Source organism: Microcebus murinus, chromosome 11 (assembly GCF_040939455.1).
Source record: "Microcebus murinus isolate Inina chromosome 11, M.murinus_Inina_mat1.0, whole genome shotgun sequence".
Taxonomy (NCBI): Eukaryota; Metazoa; Chordata; class Mammalia; order Primates; family Cheirogaleidae; genus Microcebus; species Microcebus murinus.
The window spans coordinates 7,859,263-7,880,453 of NC_134114.1; the positions used below are offsets into that span (position 1 = coordinate 7,859,263).

Genomic DNA, 21,191 nt, shown 5'->3' on the forward strand with positions numbered 1-21,191 from the left:
AACCCTGAGGGGGTTGGTGTCCTTATCAAAGAGGAAGAGAAAAGAGCCCCTCTCTCTCTGTTCTGTGAGGACACAGTGGAAAAAACAATCTATTTCAGATGAAAACATTGCCCTGACCCTTGCTTTTGGCCCTGCCGATGTTCTTGGAGGCCAATTTAAAAATTGCACTATGTCTTTATTTTATTTCATTTTTAAAATGCACTATGTTTAGGGGGAAAAAACACCTAAATAAGCAATTAAAATTGAGGGTGAAGATCTGTTACCCCTGAGTCCCAGCGCTCTCCAGTTCTGCTCTCTAGGGGTGACCATTGCTAAAGATGTGAGGCCTAGATAGGCTTTCTTCTTTTTTTTAAAAAAAATATTATATAATTTATGTGTTCTTCTCTTCTTGAGTGTACGTTTTTTCATTTGCACTGGCTTCCATTATCCTGTCCCTGTCTACTGGTTTGCTCGAGCTCCGTGTGCAGCTGTCCCTGTGCCTGCCCCCTCCGGGCTGTGCCTGGGCCCTCAGCCCGGGACACCGGCCCTGCCTGCCAGGCTGGCCTGTGGTCACCTCGCTCGCTCTGCGGGGGCTTTGGGAATGGATTGTGGACAATGCCATAGGGAGGGAGGAGGGGAGGGATTTTAAATTACCCAAAAGTAAAAACAAACACAGATTCAAAAGCGTTTCCTTGTTTGTCTTAATTGCCGCAGTGTGGAGGAAGAGATTTTCCTCTAATTTGTTTCTGAACCTCCAGGGGCGGCCCTTTCCCCACGGGCGGGCTCGTTACCGTAGAGCCCGGCTCTCTGCCTTCTCACCTGCCGCTTAACCCGGGCTCCACCACAGATCTGGCTGAAACGCAGACCGCCGGGCCCTGTCCCCGGAGTTTTTCTTTGAACGCGCCTGGGGCCAGGCCCGAGTGTGCAGGTCGAAGGTTCCGGGTGTTGCTGCCGCTGGTCCCGGGAGCCCGTGTGGAAGACTGAGGCCCTTCAGGTTGTTACCTGATCACAGCCAGGGACCCCCTCAGTGGACAGCAAGGGCCTGCAGAGGCGCAGGCCCCGAGCGAGGCACACACAGTCAGAGGCACACACAGTCATCGTGGAATGAAAGGGAAAATAAGGGACAGCAACTGGGGTCTGTCCGTGACCTTCCTGTGCTATTTCACCAAAGGCAGCCTCTTTGGGCTCAGTCAGCGATGTCCCTTTTTAACCCAATTCCATAACCAGTTTTATTTATTAGATGAGTTTTTCCAAAAGTTGTAATTCCAAAAGTTGTCTGGTAATGTAAGCTTACACTGAAACACCACGACAGAAGTATAATTAGAAAGAGAGAGTGAAGGCCGGGCGCGGTGGCTCACGCCTGTAATCCTAGCACTCTGGGAGGCCGAGGCGGGCGGATTGCTCGAGGTCAGGAGTTCGAAACCAGCCTGAGCAAGAGCAAGACCCCATCTCTACTATAAATAGAAAGAAATTAACTAGCCAACTAATATATATAGAAAAAATCAGCCGGGCATGGTGGCGCATGCCTGTAGTCCCAGCTACTCGGGAGGCTGAGGCAAGGAGGATTGCTTGAGCCCAGAGGTTTGAGGTTGCTGTGAGTGAGGCTGACGCCACGGCACTCACTCTAGCCTGGGCAACAAAGCGAGACTCTGTCTCAAAAAAAACAGAGAGCGAGAGAGGGGTCTCGTCCCGTCTCACTCTTGCGATCACTCCCACATCAATGCTTCTCCAACCACAGCCCTCACAGGCCTCTCTCAGCGCTTTCCAACATGCACTCTTTACTTACACGGCTAGGGGAATGCCGTGGAGACTGTGACTTAAATTTTTTTCATTTAACATGTCCAGGAGCTCTTTCCGTGTGGATGTCCGGGAGCCCTGCCTGGATCTCGCAGCCCCGAGTCCTGCGTGCGACATGCAGCTCCTGCCCGTTGCCGGGACTCTGAGTGCGGGTGGGATCATGTGCACCCTGCACGTTGTGGTGGGCCCTGCTCTCAGCCCAGCCCTTGGACATGAAGCACTTGCTGAATAAATCTTTGTTTGAAAAGGGGATTTTTTTGGCCGGCGCAGTGGCTCACACCTGTAATCCTAGCACTCTGGGAGGCCAGGGTGGGAGGATTGCTCGAGGTCAGGAGTTTGAGACCAGCCTGAGTAAGAGCAAGACCTCGTCTCTACTAAAATAGAAAAAGATTACCTGGACAACTAAAAATATATAGAAAAAAATAGCCGGGCATGGTGGCGCATGCCTGTAGTCCCAGTTACTCGGGACTATAGGCGTGTGCTACCTCGTCTGGCTAATTTTTCTATTTCTTGTAGAGATGGGGGTCCCCCTCTATCGCCCAGGCTGGAGTGCAGTGGAACAATCATAGCTCACTGTAGCCTCAAACTCCTGGCCTCAAGCCATCCTCCTACTTTGGACTCCCAAAGTGCTGGGATTGCACATGCGAGCCACCGTGCCCAGCTGAAAAGAGGATATTGCATAGAATGGATGAACCACAGTTTGCTTAACTGTCCCAGCTGTTGGACAGGTGGAGTTTTGAATTAACCTGTTATGCACGAGGCTGTGGTGAGGCCCTCTGTGTCTGGCTGCATTTCTGAGGACAGTATTAGTGAGGGCCCGGGCAGGGAACAGGTGTGCTGAGCAGCAGGTGTGTTCGGAGGGCTAAAGGGAGGAATTGACGAGGGACCATCAATTAAGCGGGTGGGGGCAGAGTTAAGGGAACTCACATTTAAAGAGTTAAAGGGAAAGCTGGGCAGGGTAGCTCATACCTGTAGCCCCAGCTACTTGGGAAACTGAGGCAGGAGGATCACTTGAGCCCAGGAGTTCGAGGCTGCAGTGAGCTGTGATGGCACCACTGCACTCCAGCCTGGGAGACAGAGCGAGGCCCTGTCTCTCTTAAAAAGAAAAAAAGGAAAGAAAAAAGTTAAGGGGAGGAGCCTGAACCCCAGCCAGGAGCGGGTGGGAGGTGGGCTGGGAGGCAGGGTTGAACCCTCCCTCTCTCTGCTTCCCCCAGGCCCCCTGCTGAGCCAAACCGGAAACTTCAGGGGGAGGAAACCAGGCAGGTGCAGTTGGCACAGCTCAGCCTCCAGGGCCAAAAGCAGGGCAAAGGAAAGAGAAGAAATGCGCAGATGGATTCGGCGAACAGAATTGCTTCCTCAGAGGGCAGGCACATTTCAAATACACAGCTGCCAAGCGGCCCTTGGAAAGAGCCGTGCCAAGCGCCCAAGAGCCTTGTGGCCAGCTCTGGTGAGGGTCAGCCCTTTCAGGGTTTGCCAGCCCAGAACGGACGCGTCTCCTTTGAGCCCAGTACCTGCGACGGTGCGTTTGGCTCAGCAGTGAGGGCTCTGCCTTCTCTCGCAACACAACACCGTCCGGAGGCGGCAGTTGGAGGCTTGCTTCACCCAGTGACGTCAGGACCTGGGGCCGCTTCCCGGAAATTCTCTTGCCTTTTTCCCTCCTGGTCCCAAGGTGGCCCCGGCAGCTCTGAGCACCCCGGCTTTATGTTTCGCCACTCAGGGGCTTCAGAGAAGAGCTGCAAACCCCTTTTTAAAAGACAGGAAAACGTTTCCAGAGGCCTCCGGCTGTTGTGTCTCAAGCCGGCACCGGAACAGTCACCGAGACTGACTTGGTCTAGTCAACAAGCACCCTGAGCAGAATCAGTGTTGCGAAGCAAAAGTTTTAAACAACCCTGTGTTTACAGTACTTGCTGTGGCAACTGGGTTGGTCGCTGGAGTGCAGAGAGTTCTGGCTTCCTCCAGGACTGGGCATGTGTGGGTACAAATGAGGATGCAAATGCCTCGATCTGCCTTTTGGGTGTTCTCTAAGGAGTCTAATCTCTTTGGATATTTAGTGCATAATAAAAATACAACCCAATGTATTAGGCCCTTACACTGGAGTGAATGTCTTCATGTAATCCCTAAATCTCACTTAGCCAGTAATTTCAACTCCCACTACCTCTCCCCTAACAGAAATAAATAAGATAATCAAAGAAATGAGTAAGAAGTTCCATGGATGGACTTTGGGGCTTATTGTCTCTATCCCTTCGTTCCCTAAGGAGTATGGTGAGGTGAGACAGTGCCAGGGGTCTCTTTGAACCGGTGATGATATTAGAGTCAGTGGAGCCTGTTTTGGGTGTAAGTAACCTCTGACATGTCCTTGCAACTTGTCATTCCCTGAACTGACTTTTAAAATTCTGAAGAGGATGTGCTGAGAGCCAGCCTGGCATTGTTCTTGCTGCCCGGGGACAGAGTGGCGGTGAGACTCCGAGGGGTGGCCGTGGGCCCGGGCTGCAGGGGGAGGCCTGGCTCCTGAGCTGGGACCGGGGGATCCCAGTTCAGAGGAGAATTTAAGACTTGGTGGGGACCGAGGAATAAACGCCTCTTCATTGTATTTATCTTATTGTATCTATCCCCACACAAAACCCTGATCTTAATCTGACCACATTGTGATTTTTTATGCTTCTTTGAAGTGCTTTCTTTTTTCTCGGTTTCTACTGTTTCCAGCAAGAGATTAGAACGTGGCGAGTCTCCGGTTTCCTCGCTTTGCCTTGCCTTGTCCTGCGAGCTCCAGCGTCCTGAGCTGCTCCGAGCTGCTCCGACTGGCCCCAGCGGGCAGGAGGGCTCCTGGGCCAGCTCCAGGGCTTGCCAGGCTGGGTCCTCCATCAGACACCTGCCTGCCACGCAGAGCAGGGACACTGTGGCACTGCCCTCCCCCTGGCTAACCCTGCGCTCCGGCTTCTGGGTAAGAATTCCTGGGAGCGGGTCCTGGGCTATGTGGCCGGTGTGATGCCACATTCACTATTTCCAAAGTCGACAGCGCCCTCTGCTGGCCTGGCTCGGAGAACTACAGTTTGATACCTGGAGTCAAACCAGTTAAGTTTTTAGGCAACCCAGTTCTGCGACATCTCCCCATCTTCAGAGCAGCGCGCATCTATCCCCTATTTCCTTCACTTGGGTAACGGAATACGCGTTTCGCTTGTCCCTGTGTCTTAGTGACAGAGACATTTTTAGCCCATAATTGGTGCTCAAGAAACCTCCGAACCTCCGAACAAGAAGATTCGGGGTTGTGAGCCGGCTAACGAGGGAGGGCTGTGGCCATCCACGTGGACGAGGGGACGTGGGCACCTGTGGAGGGGCCGGGGCTGAGGTGAGCTCGGCTGGCGTGCTCGGGTCTGCGGCCCAGCGGGGGGCCTGCTCCACTTCCTGGGGGCAGCGAGCTGGCCTGGGCGTGATCTCGGGGAGGTGGCCGAGATGCAGCAGGAGCGAGAGTCTCAGAGTGACAGCATGGCAGGCCTGTGCTTGCAGCCAGCCTGCAGACACCCCTGGGCCAGAGGTCCTCTGGGATGGAGGACGGGACGGGGAGGAGGGACAGGACGGGGAGGAGGGACAGGACGGGGAGGAGGGACAGGCGTGGGGAGCGGGGACAGGCGTGGGGAGGGGGGACGGCGCGTGTGAGCGGGAGGCCCCTCCCTGCGTGTTCGGCGGAGAGAGGGAGGGGACATGCCGGGGAGTGCGGGGAAATGCTTGGGGCGAGGAGGAGCGTAGAGGGGGTTCCCTTCTTGTGGTTTCCGTGAAGTAGGAGGTGACTCATCTTCTGGGAGAGGGGTTTGCTGTGAGGTCGGTGACTTGAGAGTGTGTAAAAAGTTAAAAAAATTTTCCACGTCGGGTTTGGGGGCGTGACAAGCGGGAAGCACAGAAGTGTGGCTGGGCTGGGCTGAGAATCTGGTCAGGCCGGGATGCCATAGGGTTTCTGCCTCCAGGTGCTGTCCGGATGACAGGGCTGTTGCCATCCGTGGGGAGACGGAAGCCTGGTAGGCAGTTAGCGTGGGCGTCTGTCTTTCTGTGCACCCCAGCCTGTCTGCCTCTGCAGGAGTGCTCTGAACCAGCCGTCCCTCCCCTCTGGGGGCCGGGAGGGGCCACCTTCTGTCCCCTGGCTGCCACCCGCCCCTGGCCAGCTCTGGCCACCGGCACGGCTCAGGCTCAGAGTGCAGAGGCGCACACCAGGCGTCGTCCCTGCCCCGCACTCTTTGAATCTCGCTATGCTGGGTTCCCTCCTTTTAAAAATACAGTTTAGATTTTAGAATAGTTTAGACTTACAGAAAAACCACAAAGCTGATATTAATAATACAAAGAATTCCCATATAGCTCTCACCCTGTTGTTAAGATCTTAACGTTTTTAGCATGATGCCTTCGACACAATGGTTGAGCCAGTATCGATGCATTATTATTATTCACTAAAGTCCATTCTGTACTCAGATTTCCTCTTTGTTTCTCTAATGTCCCTTTTCTGTCCGAGGATCCCACATCGCATTTAGTCATTGCGTCTGTTTAGTCTCCTGCTGGTCCAACAGGTTCTCAGACTTTTCTTGTTTGGGGCGACCTTGACAGTTTTGAGGAGGACGGCTTTGGTGGATTGTAGAGTGTCCCTCAATTTGGGCGTGCCTGCTGCTTCCCCATGATCCGACTGCAGTTGGGAGCTCTTGGGAGAGAGGACCACAGAGGAAAGGGCCCTTCTCATCACGCCTCATCGAGGGTCTGTGCTCCCAACGTGACTCATCACTGCTGGTGGTGGCCTTGGTGGCCCGGCCGAGGTTGTGTTAGTCAGGTTTCCACTGAGAAGTTCCCTCCTTCCCCTGCCTTCCCCTGCTGGCTCTCTGGGGGAAGTCACCATGCACAGCCCACAGGCTAAGCAGTGGGGAGTTTTGTTCTACCTCCCGGAGAGCGGAGCGCCCGAGTAGAATATTTGGAATTTTTCTTCCAGGTTTGTCTAGTCTGCTGGGCACTTTTTACACGCATTGTCTCCTACAATTTTCACGATTGTGCAGTTGGTATTATCTCCCACTTTACAGATGTGGAGACGTCGACCCACCTTCCCAAGGTCACCAAGGTTGGATTGGGAGTGGCAGGCCTGGGACTTGAACCCGGGTGTCCTGAGAGCCAGCTCTCTTCCTTCAGTTCCATGCTGCGTCCCGCTGGAGCGCCTTCATCCAAATCCACTTACTCCCTGGGCCACGCGTGCCCTGCCCTCCGGCAGCGTGCGGCTCTCTGGGGGAGGTGGGGTGTTCTGGGGGTCTCCGTGGCGCGCCCACCCTCTGAACGGCCTCCCCTGGGGCCTTCGGGAGCCGAGTCTGTGGCACCGCGCGTCTGAGTTGGACTGGGCTCCAGCCGGGTTTCAGGGTGCCGTGTGCTTGTGCTCCCTTGTGGGAGGGAGGCTTGCATCTCTCGCGTGTGTCTGTGTACAGTATATAGAAAAGTATACACGTGCCGCGCTTCCCCCAAAATAAGACAGGGTCTTATATTTATTTTTCCTCAAAAAGACACCCTAGGGCTTATTTTCAGGGGATGTGGTACGGTACAGTAATCTACATTTATTCAAATAGAGTGAAGTCGTCTTCTTCTGGAACATCATCCTAACTCTCCAAACCCCGAATTCCATCCTGAATTTCTTGCGACTCTGTTTCCTTTAGCACCATTGGCCCCAGTCTCTCATGTCGAGCACTAGAGTTCTCGTGGGACAGATGGGAAGGGCTGCTTGCCTTCTTTACCGCTCGGTGACGAAATGCACGGGTTGTGCAGATACGCTGCGTAGCCACGCCCGTCACTAGGTCTTATTTTCTGGGTAGGGCTTCTATTGCGCAAATGCTTAGAAATCCTGCTAGGGCTTATTTCATGAGTAGGTCTTGTTTTTGGAGAAACACGGTATACACACACACACACAAAGAAAAGGGAAACTCCCTGCGGCTACTCGTCATGGTGTTTAGGAGGAATGGTTAGTATTTGTGCATATTTAGACGCGTTGGGTCCACCTAGATTTCCATCCGATGTGGTCCTCTTCGTGATTATTCTGCCATCCTGGAAAACCGGTAGGGAGCAGGCTGTGATTTCTGCAGACGTCGACGTTGGCTGCGTGTTGGTTTTCTGAATGCAACATAATATACAGAACAGACCTGTATGACGGGCAGTTTGCGTTGTGGATTTCCAGTTCCCCTCCCCGCCTGTCTAAAGTGTTTAGGATGTGTCAGTGCAAGGGACAGCTTGCTGAGGGTTGTGACGGCGACACGCGGTTTCACGGTTTTAGAGAAATGGCTCCAAACGAATCGCAATTCGTTTCACCGTGACTCTGGCTAAACGTAATGACAGGTGCTGCCGAGCGTTTAATTGGAGCGTAAACCAAACTGAGATCAAAGGGTCCCCCTTCGCTCGCCAGCTGAGAGCCATTCAGCAGCCCTGGGTACCTGACGGCAGCCTGGTCCCCTCCCGCGCCCGGCAAATGTCAGCGGAGGGCAACGCCGTGCAACGAGTCAGCATCGGGCGCTGGTGCAGCCCGTGCCCACGTGGGGGTGGCCGCACCCCTTTGTTCGTCCTGCTCGTCACCATCCTAACACTAGCGAGTTCTCCAGGGCTCCTGTCGCAGAAAGGCCAGTGGCTCACCTTTTAGTATCTGTGGTGAGCGAGGACGCGGGCCGAGGCCCCTGGTAAGCCGCAGCCCTGCTTCCTAGAAGAGTTCGGGCTCGCATTTGTGCTGCTTGTTGTTCTTGCCTTGGAAGTTGGTGGAAAGCTAATCCACAGGGTTTCGTGTTGGCGGCAGCAGCCTGGAGTGGCCGCGTGTCCCTCCCTCAAAGGAGGACCCTGTGTTCCACCCCGACAGCCGTGTCCCTCGGAGTGTGGCGGGAGACAGAGGCCTCGCCATGCACCAGGAGGGTTTCCGGTTGGGTCTGCGAGCCCCCCAGGCTGCTGCAGGGTCTGAGGGCAAAGCAGGCGAGTCCAGGGAAGCACCTCGGGTCTCACTCGGCCCGACGGCCTCAAGAGAATTATGGCCTCGCCGCCTCTCCTGTGTCCCAACCTCACGCAGTGCCACCCGTTGGAAATCTCCACCCTGAAGTCAACCGGGTAAGGGCGTTCTGAACCGCAGGTCCTGCCTTCTCCACCGGCAGAGGCTCCTGGGGGAGGTGGGGGGAGGGTGATTCCAAGTTAGAGAGAGCGCGTGGAAACGTCCCAGGGCCCTCACGTGGGGACCGAGGAACATGCACGGCTGGGATGAATGGGGCGCCTTCAGGAGCTGGGTCATGGCACGTAAGGATGGGGACTGGGCACCTGGCGCCTCCACCGGGGTCAGAAGAGGGACCCCTGCAGACGTCTCGCATCCCCGAGGTGAGGGCGTCTCAGCCATCAGCTGCAGGGGCCAGGCGGGGGTGGCAGCCAGGGCAGGGGGATGGCTGGTCAGGAAAGAGTGAAGTTCGAGCCTCTAGGACGGTGGTTTTCAATCGGGGTGACTTTGCACCCCCAGCGGCAATTTGGCAGTGTCTGCACACATTTTTGGTTGTCACAACCTGGGCAGGAGTGGGGGTGGCTGCTGCTGGCACCAGGTAGGTGGGGACCAGAGACGCTGCTAAGCATCCCGCAGTGCACGGGCAGCCCACGACAGAGCTCTGCGGCCCCAAATGCCAGCTGAGGGTGGCGCCCGGCTCTAGGGGCTGAAGTGGGGGAGGGTGGGGCGTGGGGCAGGCTAGCTGGCCTCGGGTGGCACGGACAACTGACCCGAGAGCCGCTTTCTGTGGCCGAGGTAGTTCCCTTTGAGGAGGCTCTCCTGCTCCACTGTGGTTTTTCTGGGAGTGAATCCCGGAAATCCTGCTTTTTACACCGAGTTCTCCTGACCTCTAACTGAGAGCTCCACGGGATTTGTGGGAACCCCTGGGGGAAGGAGCAGAGAGTCAGAGCCCTTCCGGAGATGCCAAGTGCGGAAGGAGAGAAATTCGTATTCTCGAGTGAATATTCCCACCTGCTGAGGCTATGGCTGGGGGCCGGGCTGCAGCCCTCCCCGCGGAGCGTGTGTGTGTGTGTGTGTGTGTGTGTGTGTGTGTGTGTGTGTGAGCGAGCGAGAGACTCGCGCTTCCGAGCGGTGACAGAGGGTGCCAGCGTGAATTGGCAGCATCCTATTGCTGCAGGATGACTTTTTCCTCCCAGACGCTCGGAGCACTTGGAAATGGTTCCGAAGCTCATTTGCAGCTTCGCGTCTGTTTGCCCTGGCTGCTCCTGCTGGGAGCTGCGCATCCCGTCCGCCCGTGTCTGCGTGAGGCCCACGTCCCTCCTCACCTGGGAGGGGACAGCTCAGCCCCCAGGGCCTGCCGAGGGGACAGGAGAGACCCGGAACAGTGGCCGGGCCTGCGTCCTCCGCCTGCCTCCTCCGCTTCCCGGGCTCCGGGAGATTCCGTCCCGGGGAGGGAGGAAGAAGACACACCCGGCAGATGGGGCCCGGGCATGACTCGGCGTTCCTGTCTCCCTCCTCCCGGAAGGCCTCGCCGGACCGAGCCCGTTTTGGGGGAGCGCGCACCCACACAGGTGTCCCATTCTCTCCACAGGGCACGCCACCATCACCAACTACTTGTTGAGCTATTTCCCCGGGCTTGACCTGGAGCGGAGGAACGTGTTCGGGTTCACGGCCCTGATGAAGGCCGCCATGCAGGGCCGCACAGACTGCGTCCGGGCCCTCATGCTGGCAGGTAGGTCCCGCCCGGCCGGGCGGCCCCTTGAAGAATGTGTGTGGGGAGGGATCGCTCCTGCAGAAACAAAGCCAACCAGCTGCAACAGGGAATAGTTTCCCTGTGGAGGTGCATGGCCGTCATCTCAGTTAAAAATAAATAAAAAAAAAAACCCAAAAGCAGATGCCTTCAGGGTCTCCGAGGGAAGGAACAGCACCCCGCCTCGCCTTGTCCCCAGCTGAGCTGGGGAGGGGGTGGCGCCTTCCCTCACTCCCTAGCTTCCTCCTGCCCACGGTCCTGTCCGTGTCTGTCCCGCTTCACAAATGGGGTTTCCGTCTTGGCTCTGAACAGCGAGACTGTCCCGTTGAAGGTGGGCGAAGGAGGGAGGGAGGGAGGGACCAGGCCGTCCCAGCCCCCTGCTTGCCGGTGGCTGGCTTTGCACGGTGATGTGGTGTGTGGCAGTTTACTTCTCCCGTGGTGTGTCACAGACTGGAAAGTTCTCAGGCTGTACCTTCAGAAAAACTGGGCAACCCCCTTTGCCTTTTGCGACTTCTTGGGGAAAGCACTTCCCTGTCCCCATCTGTGAAATGGGAAGTAACGACCTCTTTCCCTCCCACCTCCCCGAGGATGAAATACGATGATAGTTTGCGAACTCTCGAGGGCCGTACGGATGTAATGAACTACTGAGCTAAATGCCACACAATTAATCTCGCTAATCCTTTTCCTCGCTCTAAAATGGAATCCACGAGCATCTTTAGCACTAACGACCTCATGGGGTTATTTTGAGAATCCAACGAGGAAGCGTGTGTCAAGAGTACAGGGTGCTGGAAACAGTGAGCAGCTGACATCCCCGTCAGTGTCTGATGCTGCTGTCATTATTTAACTCTGTTATTTTAATTTATCTGTATTTTTGTTCTTGGCACTTGGCTCGGCTAATCCCACTTGGCACTGTGAGTTCCTGAAGGGGTGGCACTTCCCCTGTGTCTTTACGGTTCCTGCTGCTGTAACAAAATACCTAAGACTGCGTAGTTTCTACAGTATAGAAGTGTACTGCTCACAGCTGGGGAGGCTGGGAAGTCCACACTCGCGGTGCTGGCGGATTCGATGTCTGGTGAGGTTCGGGGTCGTTCATTGTTGTGTGCCCTCTCACTGTGGAACGGGCAAGGAGGTTCCCTCGAGCGTCTTTTTAGGGCACCGATCCCACTCTTGAGGACAGAGCCCTCTTGCCCTAGTCACCTCTCGGTGCCATCCCAGTGGGTGTGAAGTTCCAACGTATGAATTTTGGGGGCGACACCAACATGGTGTCCCCCGTGTTGATCATCCTGAGAACATAATCAGAGCTTCCCCCAGGCATCAGTCCTTCCATCGGTGTCCCTTTTCTGTTCCAGGACTGCAGCCAGGCTCCCCCACTGAGCTGTCACCTGTCCCTAGTCCCCTCTGGTCTGAGACGTGTCTCAGTCTTAACCTGCCGTCCCTGCTGGGACGGTCGTCATACTGGCCAGTGTACAACCTGAGCCTGTCTGTTGTTTTTCTCGTAATTAGTCTGGGGTTATGGCATTCACAATTGGCCTTGGGTTTTTTTTTTTTTCCCCTACTGCTTTAACCTGAATGTCTTAGAGGATGCTATTAGAAAAATAAATCCAGTGAATGAAGATAGAGACTTTGAAGATGGAAACCTTCTTGGAAATAAAAAACAAGATCATAATTCAAATGAATGCATTGATTGTGCTTTTGATTCGGTGACAGTTTCAGTTTTTTTAAAAAAATGAGAGATCAGTTCCAACAGAGTTAGGCCCTGCCTGTCTTACATTAATGAGAAACAGTTCCTGCTAATTAAATGATGATTACGTGATGCTTATGTGTTTGGCGGAAGCTTCACCTGATTTTACTGCTTCTGGTAGTCATAATTGAGTGTAGATCTTCAGTAATTTACTTTTCAACCGAAAAGTTATGGTGTCAGTCACATCAGTGCATTTTTCCCGATGAATTAATTTGAACTACAAACTCTTCTATTTTTTTAAGGTCAGTTGCCTTCTGGTCACTGTGGAAAATGTGCGGGGCTGTGCTTTGCTGTCTTGCTTTCTTCCCCGGGTCTCTCAGAGGTCTCAGACATGTGCCCAGCACTTGCAGGACTTGGTGGCACCTTCCCCATCTCGGGGACGGGTGGGCCTGCTTGCGGGCGGTGGGCTCGGAGTTCACATTATGCCCCCTCTCCCCAGTGGTCGGATACAAATTTGATGCTCGCTTTTCTATAGTTTTCATTCCCTGTTCCCCGCTTTGTGAGCCCCTCCCCCATCGAAGTCTAGAATAATCTGCAGGAGTGCGGGCCTTTGTCTGCCGCGTCCTCTAGTGTGTCCGTCCCTGCCCCGTACGTGGTGTGGCACAGAGAGGTCAACACCAGCAATCCCGAAGCCAGAACGGCTGGACCCTGGTCTCACCTGCAGCCCCTCCACTTACCGTGTCTACACCTGCGCCAGTCACTAACCTCTCTGTGCCTCAGTTTCCTCTCCTGCAAATGGAGGCTAATGATAGCGTCTCCCGCAGGCAGGTGTGAAGGGGTTGAGAGAGCGCACATCAGGACAGCCGCAGACGTGTGCCTGGCACGGACAGAGCCTGCAGTAAATGTTGGTTATGATTACTGTTATTGTTTTCATGGTTGGTGAGTTCATGTGGTCAGTAGTTATTTGTGAAATGAATAAAAAAATATGCTGTATTTTTTTCCTTTGAAAAAGATCATGATGAGATACTTAAACTTTCTTACTGAGGGTGTAGTATGCAGTAACTCAGAAGTTTCTTAATCTCGGCCCTATTGGCATCAGGGGCCAGAGAATTCTTTGTTGCTGGGGGTGGGGGGTGCTGTCCTTCAAATTGTGGGACTTTAGCAGCATCCCTGGCCTCTACACCCTAGCTGGCTGTAGCACCTCCCCAGCTGTGACAGCCAAAAATGTCACCTGACATTGCCAAACGTCCCCAGAGGGGAAAATTGGTTTCTGTAGAGAACCACGGATGACACTAATGTAAATGGGAAAAGAGGGACAAAGTGAGAAGAGACTCTGTCCCCTCTTGCATGTTTTCTCCCTTTTCAGCTCATTCTGGATTCCTGCCTGCAGTCAAAACAGAACATCCTTTTCAAAGAGATTTTGAGCTGCCCTCTTAGTTTTTGGTTGCAGTCTTTAACTTCCATTAATAGAATATTTTTGCTTTCTACTATCACTACTAAGTTAGCTGACAGTTCTTCTCCCCAGAAAAGTGGGTTCCATTTTCCTCTTAGAGTAGATGTGTGAATATGTTTTAAAAGAAACAAGTATGTGTTGAATGGCTTCCCGGGGTTTGGTGGATAAAATGGAAGCTATTTTATCAACCAAATGGCTTCCCGTTGGTTGATAAAATCTATCAACAAAGATGCTTGTTGATAGATTTTAAAAATGTGTCCAAATATTTTTGTCTTATTTCCCTTTATTATAAATATATGGATATTAAGAAAACTGAAAGCATTTAAAGGCACTAATTGCTTGAACATTTTTATTAGATTGACACTTGAACATAAAGTGTATTTATGTATGGCTGAGGAAGGTAGCTCCATAGCTATTTGCAGAATGGTCATCCTGTGCTAATTGTAAAAGCAAAAAACACGAGCACAACTACATATTAATGTTAAAAAATGTGTATCTCATTGTAATTTTTTAAGGTGCAGTATTTTTCTGAACCTGGGTGTTGTTTTGCACCTGAGTTGCAATTTCATTATATTCAGTAGGAACTATTTCCTTTCAGAAGTGAGGAATTGTTCAACACCTCCCTAAACTGTTTAGATTTTCCTGTAGTTCATAACATATGAGCACAGATCAGCTCTTATATGCCTTGTCAGGTAGAAGAAAATAATGTTAGAATTATGGAAACTTTGGATTTTAATAAAAAAAATACAACCAGGTTCTGAAAAGCTGACTGATTGGGTCTTTGGCTTTTGGCTTCCTAAGGAATAGTGTTGGCTCCACTCGTGAGCAGAATCTTGTTAGTGCCAAGAAATATTAATGCCCCAAAGTGACAGGTCTGTTTAAATAACCGGGTCTGAGAAGTGGATCCAGGATGTAATTTTTCTTCTAAGGAGGGGCAGAACTGGTGGAGGTTGGCGGGTTCCGGACTTGCTTACTCAAGCTCAGGCTTATATCCAAACCCTGATGTGGTCGCTGCAGCCTTTGGGAAGCAAAAACAAGCAAACAAAATGCTTGACCATTCCTGTGATCCCAGGAACAAAACCCTTGACTCTTCCTTTGATTCTAGGTATTGAGGAAGGTGAGGAACAGCAGGGATACTCCCGCTGTCAGCCCTGTGGTCATTCTTGGCTTAAGCAAGCCCTGTGCTTCTGGAAAGTCAGATGATTTATATCAGGGCACAGGTTTTCTTTCTTATATTTATAAGGAAAATATGAATTTCCTGCGAACGTGGCACGTGGAATTGTTTCAAGTTATTGCCAGAAGAAGGACTAAAAGTCAGGTACCCCATGTCGTCCCCCAAAGCAAACCTCGAGACAGGGACTTGGGGGCAGGTCGTTTTCTGGAAGGGGGCCCCAGGAGGTGGAGTGAGGGGGAGGGGAGTCAGATCGAGACAGGATGGAAGCCGCTAGCTGTGCACCAATGAGCGGGTCCCTCTTGTGCACAGCCGGACTCAGGCCTCCTAGAGTCTCTAACACGAGTGAATTACATCACAGAGATGCCCCACCAAGGGCCGCTGGGGACTTGGCCCCCAACCCTGGTGCCCCGTTGCCATTTGCCATGCCACAGAGGGGTGCGGCCTGTCATCACTGCTGGGCTGTCATCACTGTGGGCTCCTTCCTGTGACCCTGCATCCAGATTAGACACACAGTGCCCAAGATACAGGCCAGGTGTGTCCCAGGAGGAGGCTGGCAAGGGTGGCTCCACAGTGGTCCCCTGTGACCAGGAAAGGTACCATTATCCTCCTGCTGGTCCCCCAGGCCTGGCTGCAAGCCCCAGGAAAAGCGTTCCTGAGAATGGGTGGTGGAAAGTAGATTTTCTTCCCGTGAACACCTGTTTGGAAAGCTTTTTGCTGCAAGTAACAGAAATCCTGCCTAGACAGTGGCTTAAAGAAAACAGGCATCTAGGCTGGGCGCGGTGGCTCACACCTATAATCCTAGCACTCTGGGAGGCTGAGGCAGGAGGATGGCTCAAGGTCAGGAGTTTGAAACCAGCCTGAGCAAGAGTGAGACCCCGTCTCTACTAAAAATAGAGAAAGAAATTGGCCAACTAAAAATATATAGAACAAATTAGCCAAGCATGGTGGCACATGCCTGTAGTCCCAGCTACTTGGGAGGCTGAGGCAGAAGGATTGGTTGAGCCCAGGAGTTTGAGGTTGGCAGTCACTGTCTGGAGCTGGCCTTAGACTCCTAAAAGACATCATGGGCCCAGGTTCTTTTGTCCTGGTCATCTGGCTCCCCTTAGCTTGTTGACTTGTCACTTCCTGATTTCCTGAGAGTTCCCAGCCCCCTGGGTTTCTTTCAGAGCTGTATTTAGACAGGAAGCGGCAGCCTCAGCCACACTGACCCCTCTGTCGGGAGGTGAACCCATCTCTAGGGATCAGTGACCAGCCCTGGGTTGCTTGGTCACTTTTAGCTGTCAGGGAGGCTGGAGAAATGGGGAACAGGATTGCAGTCACTAGGTTAGAAGTGACTCTCAACTGGGGGTGACATTGCCCCTGGGGGACATTTGCCCACGTCTGGAGATATTTTCGGGTGTCACAACTGATGGAGTGTTACTGGCGTCGAGAGAGTAGAGACCAAGGAGGCTGCTAAAAGTCCTACACTGCACAGAACGGGCCCCACAACAAATAATTCCCTGGCCCAAAATGTCAACAGTGCCAAGGCTCAGAAACCCCGGGTGAGACTGATCATCATGCATTGTCTAGAAATGAGCATGTTGCTGCCCAAATAAAATACAGGATTTTGCATAGACAACTTGCAGCGCTCAACAAGGCAGCAGATGGGCCCATTAGCAGGAGCCCAGCTCTAGTCTACATGTTTGGAGCCCTGGGCAAAACAACACTGGGTGGGAGGTGAGGATGCCGGGTCCACAGGGGAGAAGAGGGAAACGGTGGCATTTCGTAAGTCCTCTGTGTTCTCTGAAAAGCATTCATATAAAATGTTAATCATTAGTACTTGTCTTTCGTAATTTAATTACTATGTTCAGGCCATTAACATTACCTTTAATAGTAGTTTCCTAAGGAAGTGGATCTCTAATTTATAGCCTGACTTAGATTCTAGGGCTGATTCGGCCTTTGTTCCTTGGAGTGTTTGTATTTTTTGAGATCGTTTTGAAAAGGCAGGAGAACAACAGGAAGAAGAGTGCAAAACGTGGGCCAGCTCTGTCTCTGGTTTTCCACTCGCATTTGAAAAATGTCTCTCGCAAGCAGTGTTCATTAAGATTTTAATTTTGCAGTTTGTTCCTTTTTTAAGTGACATGCAATTAATTAAGGTTTAATGTGTCATCTATTTTTTGCAATGACATTTTTACTGCCCCCTTTTCATTTTAGTCAGTTTATAAATTGTACTCTAGCTAATGAGTTCCATCCCAATTTCCAGTTCCAAATAATTACCACTCTTCGAATACGGCTATTCTTTAATGTGTCACGGAATTAAGACCATTACCGGGCGAACTCAGGTGAGCGGGGTCCGCCCGGGCGGTGAGGCCACTGTGGGCTGGCCGGGCAGGGAGCGGCCGGGGCCCCGCCTCCCTCAGTTCAGCACACATTGTTCGGCCACCACATGTCAGACACCTGGGTCTGCGTGGGATATAAATGAAGAAGCCTCTGCCAGCCGGGTCCCCAAGGAGCTCACAGACTAGATAATTGCCCTACTTCTCCACATTGCCTTGCCACGAGAGTTATGACTAATGGGACTTGAAATCCTGAATGATTTTTAACTGTATGTGGGGCTGAGATTGGACCAAGATTAATAGGACGGCAATTCCATATTAATGTCTACACTACCTAGTTAAATTTCTGCAGATTTCGTCATGCTGAGTTGAAGTTCGACTTTGTGATATTTGGGGGCAATGGGTGGTGTGGGGATATTCATTAAGGAAATGGCTGGTGTCAGGGAGACTGTGGGATGTTTCAGTCAAAGTTCTCCTGAGAAACAGAACCTATAGGATGTATATAGTAGGAGATTTATTTTAAAGAATCAGCTCACATGATTATGGGGATTGCTAAGCCTAAACAAAGGCTACAAACTCAGGCAGGTGTTGGTGCTGCAGTCTTACGGCAGGATCTCTTCTCCAGGAACTCAGGCTTTGCTTTGAAGGCCTTCAACTAATTGGATGAGGCCCACCCACATTAGGAAGGGTAATCTCCTTGATTAAGGCTGATTAGGGTCAACTGATTAAAGCTGGGCACGATGATGCACACCTGTAATCCCAGCATTTGGGAGGCTGAGGTGGGAAGATTGCTTGAGGCAGGAGTTTGAAACCAGCCTGGGCAATACAACGAGACCCCATCTCTACAAAAAATAAATAAATAAAAATAGCTGGGAGTGGTGGTAGATGCCTGTAGTCCTAGCTGCTCAGGGGCTGAGCCAGGAGGATGGCTGGAGGATGGGAGCTGGAAGTGCAGTGAGCTATGATCACTGGGTGTCAGGGAGTGACCCTATCTCTTTCTCTCAAACTCTCTCTCTGTCTCTCTCTCTCTCATACACACAAAACTCACCTGCTTACAGATGTTAAACACTGCTACAAAATACCTTCAAGGCAACACCTAGATTAATGTTAGATTAAATCACTGGGTACCTTAGCCTAGCCAGGTTGACACAGAAAACTAAAACTGAAACTGACCACCACACCTGCCCTGCTGGATGGTGGGAAGTGCACTGGACTGAGGTCAGGAGACCCAAGTCTGAGACCCTCTCTCCGTGACCAGCTCTGTGCCTCAGGCAGGTCCTCAGCCACTGTGACTGCCATCCACTGTGTAATAAGCCTTTGCTAAACGCGTGCCTCCTACCCACCAGGACTAGGTGTGTTGGGGAAATGAAAATAAGTTAGACTTGGCCTCTGTCCCGAAGAAGCCCACCATCTGGTAAAGGTGCAGACCTATGGCCATCTCAGCACCCAGTGGGAGAAGTGCAGGGCCAGCCATTTCCCACAGGAAGGACCCACAGCAATCCTCAATGTGAGACGACGTTAGCTGGGCGTGGTGGCATGTGCCTGTGGTCCCAGCTAGCTAGTCCGGAGGCTGAGGCAGGAGGATCGATCGAGCCCAGTGAGGTTGCAGAAAGCTATCATGACAACACTAATCTCTAGCTGGGGTGACAGAGAGAGACCCTGTCTCAAAAAAGAAAAAGAAAAAGAAAAAGAAAAGGAAAAAGCCAGAGGACAGATGCAGCTCCAAGTGCTTTTCAAATGATTGTTACTGTTAGTATTTTTAGAACATTCTAGTTGCATCATTCAAGTGTTTGCAAGGCACCTTTGCCGTGTAGCCATCTCTCCATCAGCGAAAAGCCATGGAATCTTATTTCTTTAAAAAATTCTGTAATTTAGGCACTGAATCCAGGCTTTTGTTCTGTTTTGGTTTTTGTTTTTAAGGAAAGAGAAACCACCAAACGGAGCACTTAGGAGGTGGGTTGTGTTATCGATGTAATAGTAAACACACGAGGTGTTGGCCAGATGCCAGCGTCAGCTTCATCTGAGTGGCAGGGTTCTAGGGTAGAGTCTGTTATTAGGCTTTGCAAATTTTGCCTTTGCTCTGTTCTCTGCCTCTGGAGGGCGAAGCTCTTGTTGCAGCCCCCCAACTCTGTTCGTGTGTTTTGTTTTCCAGGGGCAGATGTGCACGCGAGGGACCCCCGCCGCGGGATGTCGTCCCAGGAGTGGGCCACGTACACGGGCCGGGTGGAGGCCGTCCGCCTCATGCAGAGGCTGCTGGAGCGCCCCTGCCCGGAGCAGTTCGGGGAAAAGTACAAGCCGGAGCTGCCGCTGCCCCCCGAGACGGCGGTGAAGCCCGCGGGCTCCAAAAACTGCTTGCAGAGGCTCACGGAGTTCGTGCGGTCCGCGCTGACCTCCCGCTCCAGCCAGGGCCTGGAGGATGGGGGCGTCCTTGACCACATGGTCCGCATGACCACGAGCCTCTACAGCCCCGCCGTGGCCATCGTCTGCCAGACCTTGTGCCCCGAGAGCCCCCCCTGCGTGGGGAAAAGGCGACTGGCGGTGCAGGAGATCCTGGCGGCCCGCGCGGAGCAGGACACGCGAGCCCCGGAGAGGGGCAAGGCGGAGGGCCGGGAGCGGGAGTTCCGGACCTCGCCGGGAGGGGCGGCCTCCAGCGCGGGGGTCCCCGGAGCCAGCCTCCCGCCTGCGCCCCAGCCCGGGGCCCGGGGCGCCGCGCCCGCGTCGCGGAAGGCCAGCCTGCTGCCCCTGCAGCTGCTGAGGCGGAGCAGCGTGCGGCCGGGCGTCGTGGTCCCCCGGGTCCGCATCACCAAGGCGCCGGCGCCCACCTTCCAGCCCGAGCGGCCGGCCCGGAAGGCCAGCACCAAGGACAGCGCCCACCTGCAGATCCCCAAGTGGCGGTACAAGGAGGCCAAGGAGGAGAAGAGGAAGGCGGAGGAGGCGGAGAAGAAGCGCCTGGCCGAGGCGCAGAAGGAACGGCGCGCGTCGCGCTGGAGGAAGAGGACGTGAGGGTCCCGCCGGGCGGGGGACAGACGGCGGCGGGCGCAGAGCCCGGGCGGCGCGGGGCGGCGCGGGGACGGCGAGGGCGCGACCCGCGCGGGGCTCGGTGCGGAGCGCGGCCGCCGGGGGCGCCGCCGCCTACCCTGCGCTGTGACAGTCCCCCCGGGTCGCCCAGCGGCCGGGTCTCCGCGCTGTCTGCGCAGGCTGCCCCCGCGCGGGCACTGGGGGTGGCGCAAGTCGGTCGGCCTAAGGCCGGTTCTGGCGGTGGGGCACCCAGTGGGCAACTGGCCTGAGTCTCCCTTCAGAGAATCAGTTAAGAATTTTTTTTGAGCCGATTTATCAGCGGGTGTTTTCTGCATAATTTTAGTGTTTTTAATCATTATTTATCAAATTTGCAGCAATTTACGAGCGATGAGGCTCTTTGTATTTAAGGCAGTTTTAATTCATTTGTTGGAAGACCCTTTGTTTAAAATACTGTCCTAGCAATAAATATTTGTGATGTCTGTAAGAGTTCACACAGAAACAGTGAGATTTCCTCCCCACACTTTTTTTTTGCTGCTGCTTTGGTCTTTCCTTTTCTTATTGTGGGCACATGTATGCCCCGAATATTCTTATTAAGTAGATGAAGTGATGACAAATACCCGTATTTGATGGAGGCATTGACCTGCACAGCAAAATGATCACGGGAGACAGAGAGATCTGATTTCATCGTCTCTTGTTTTTTAAACTCTCTTTTCCATACAGTAAAATATAATGAAGAAAAACTTATATTGTCAAATTACACACAGTACAGAGACAAACATGTATCTGTTGCTGGAACTAAACTCATTTTAAGCAAAGGGTTTTAGATAAACTGGATACAACATCTTAAAAAAAAATAGATATGAGAAAAAACTATCCCTTGATAAAATGGGGGCAAATTTAATAAATACTTACCAGAATTACAAAATTAAGTCATATGTGCTCTTAAACAAATCGAATTCAGATACCCTTAAAATGTAAAAAAGAGGTAAGAGGAAAAAAGAACCCGGAATGCTGCACAGTAGTGACCTGGGGCGCGGAGAGTGATTTTTAGAATAGG

General features: G+C 52.7%; 1 protein-coding gene across 1 annotated transcript in view; it reads left to right on the plus strand.

Annotated features, from left to right (window-relative positions):
- The window catches only part of ANKRD33B (ankyrin repeat domain 33B), a 68,829-nt gene extending 48,650 nt beyond the window's left edge, over positions 1-20,179 (plus strand). Inside the window, exons 3-4 of the mRNA XM_076007933.1 lie at positions 10,335-10,475; positions 19,269-20,179. Coding sequence (XP_075864048.1) covers positions 10,335-10,475; positions 19,269-20,119 — 992 coding nt within the window. The 3' untranslated portion in view covers positions 20,120-20,179. The remainder of the gene's footprint in view (positions 1-10,334; positions 10,476-19,268) is intronic.
- The last annotated feature ends 1,012 nt before the right edge of the window (positions 20,180-21,191 follow it).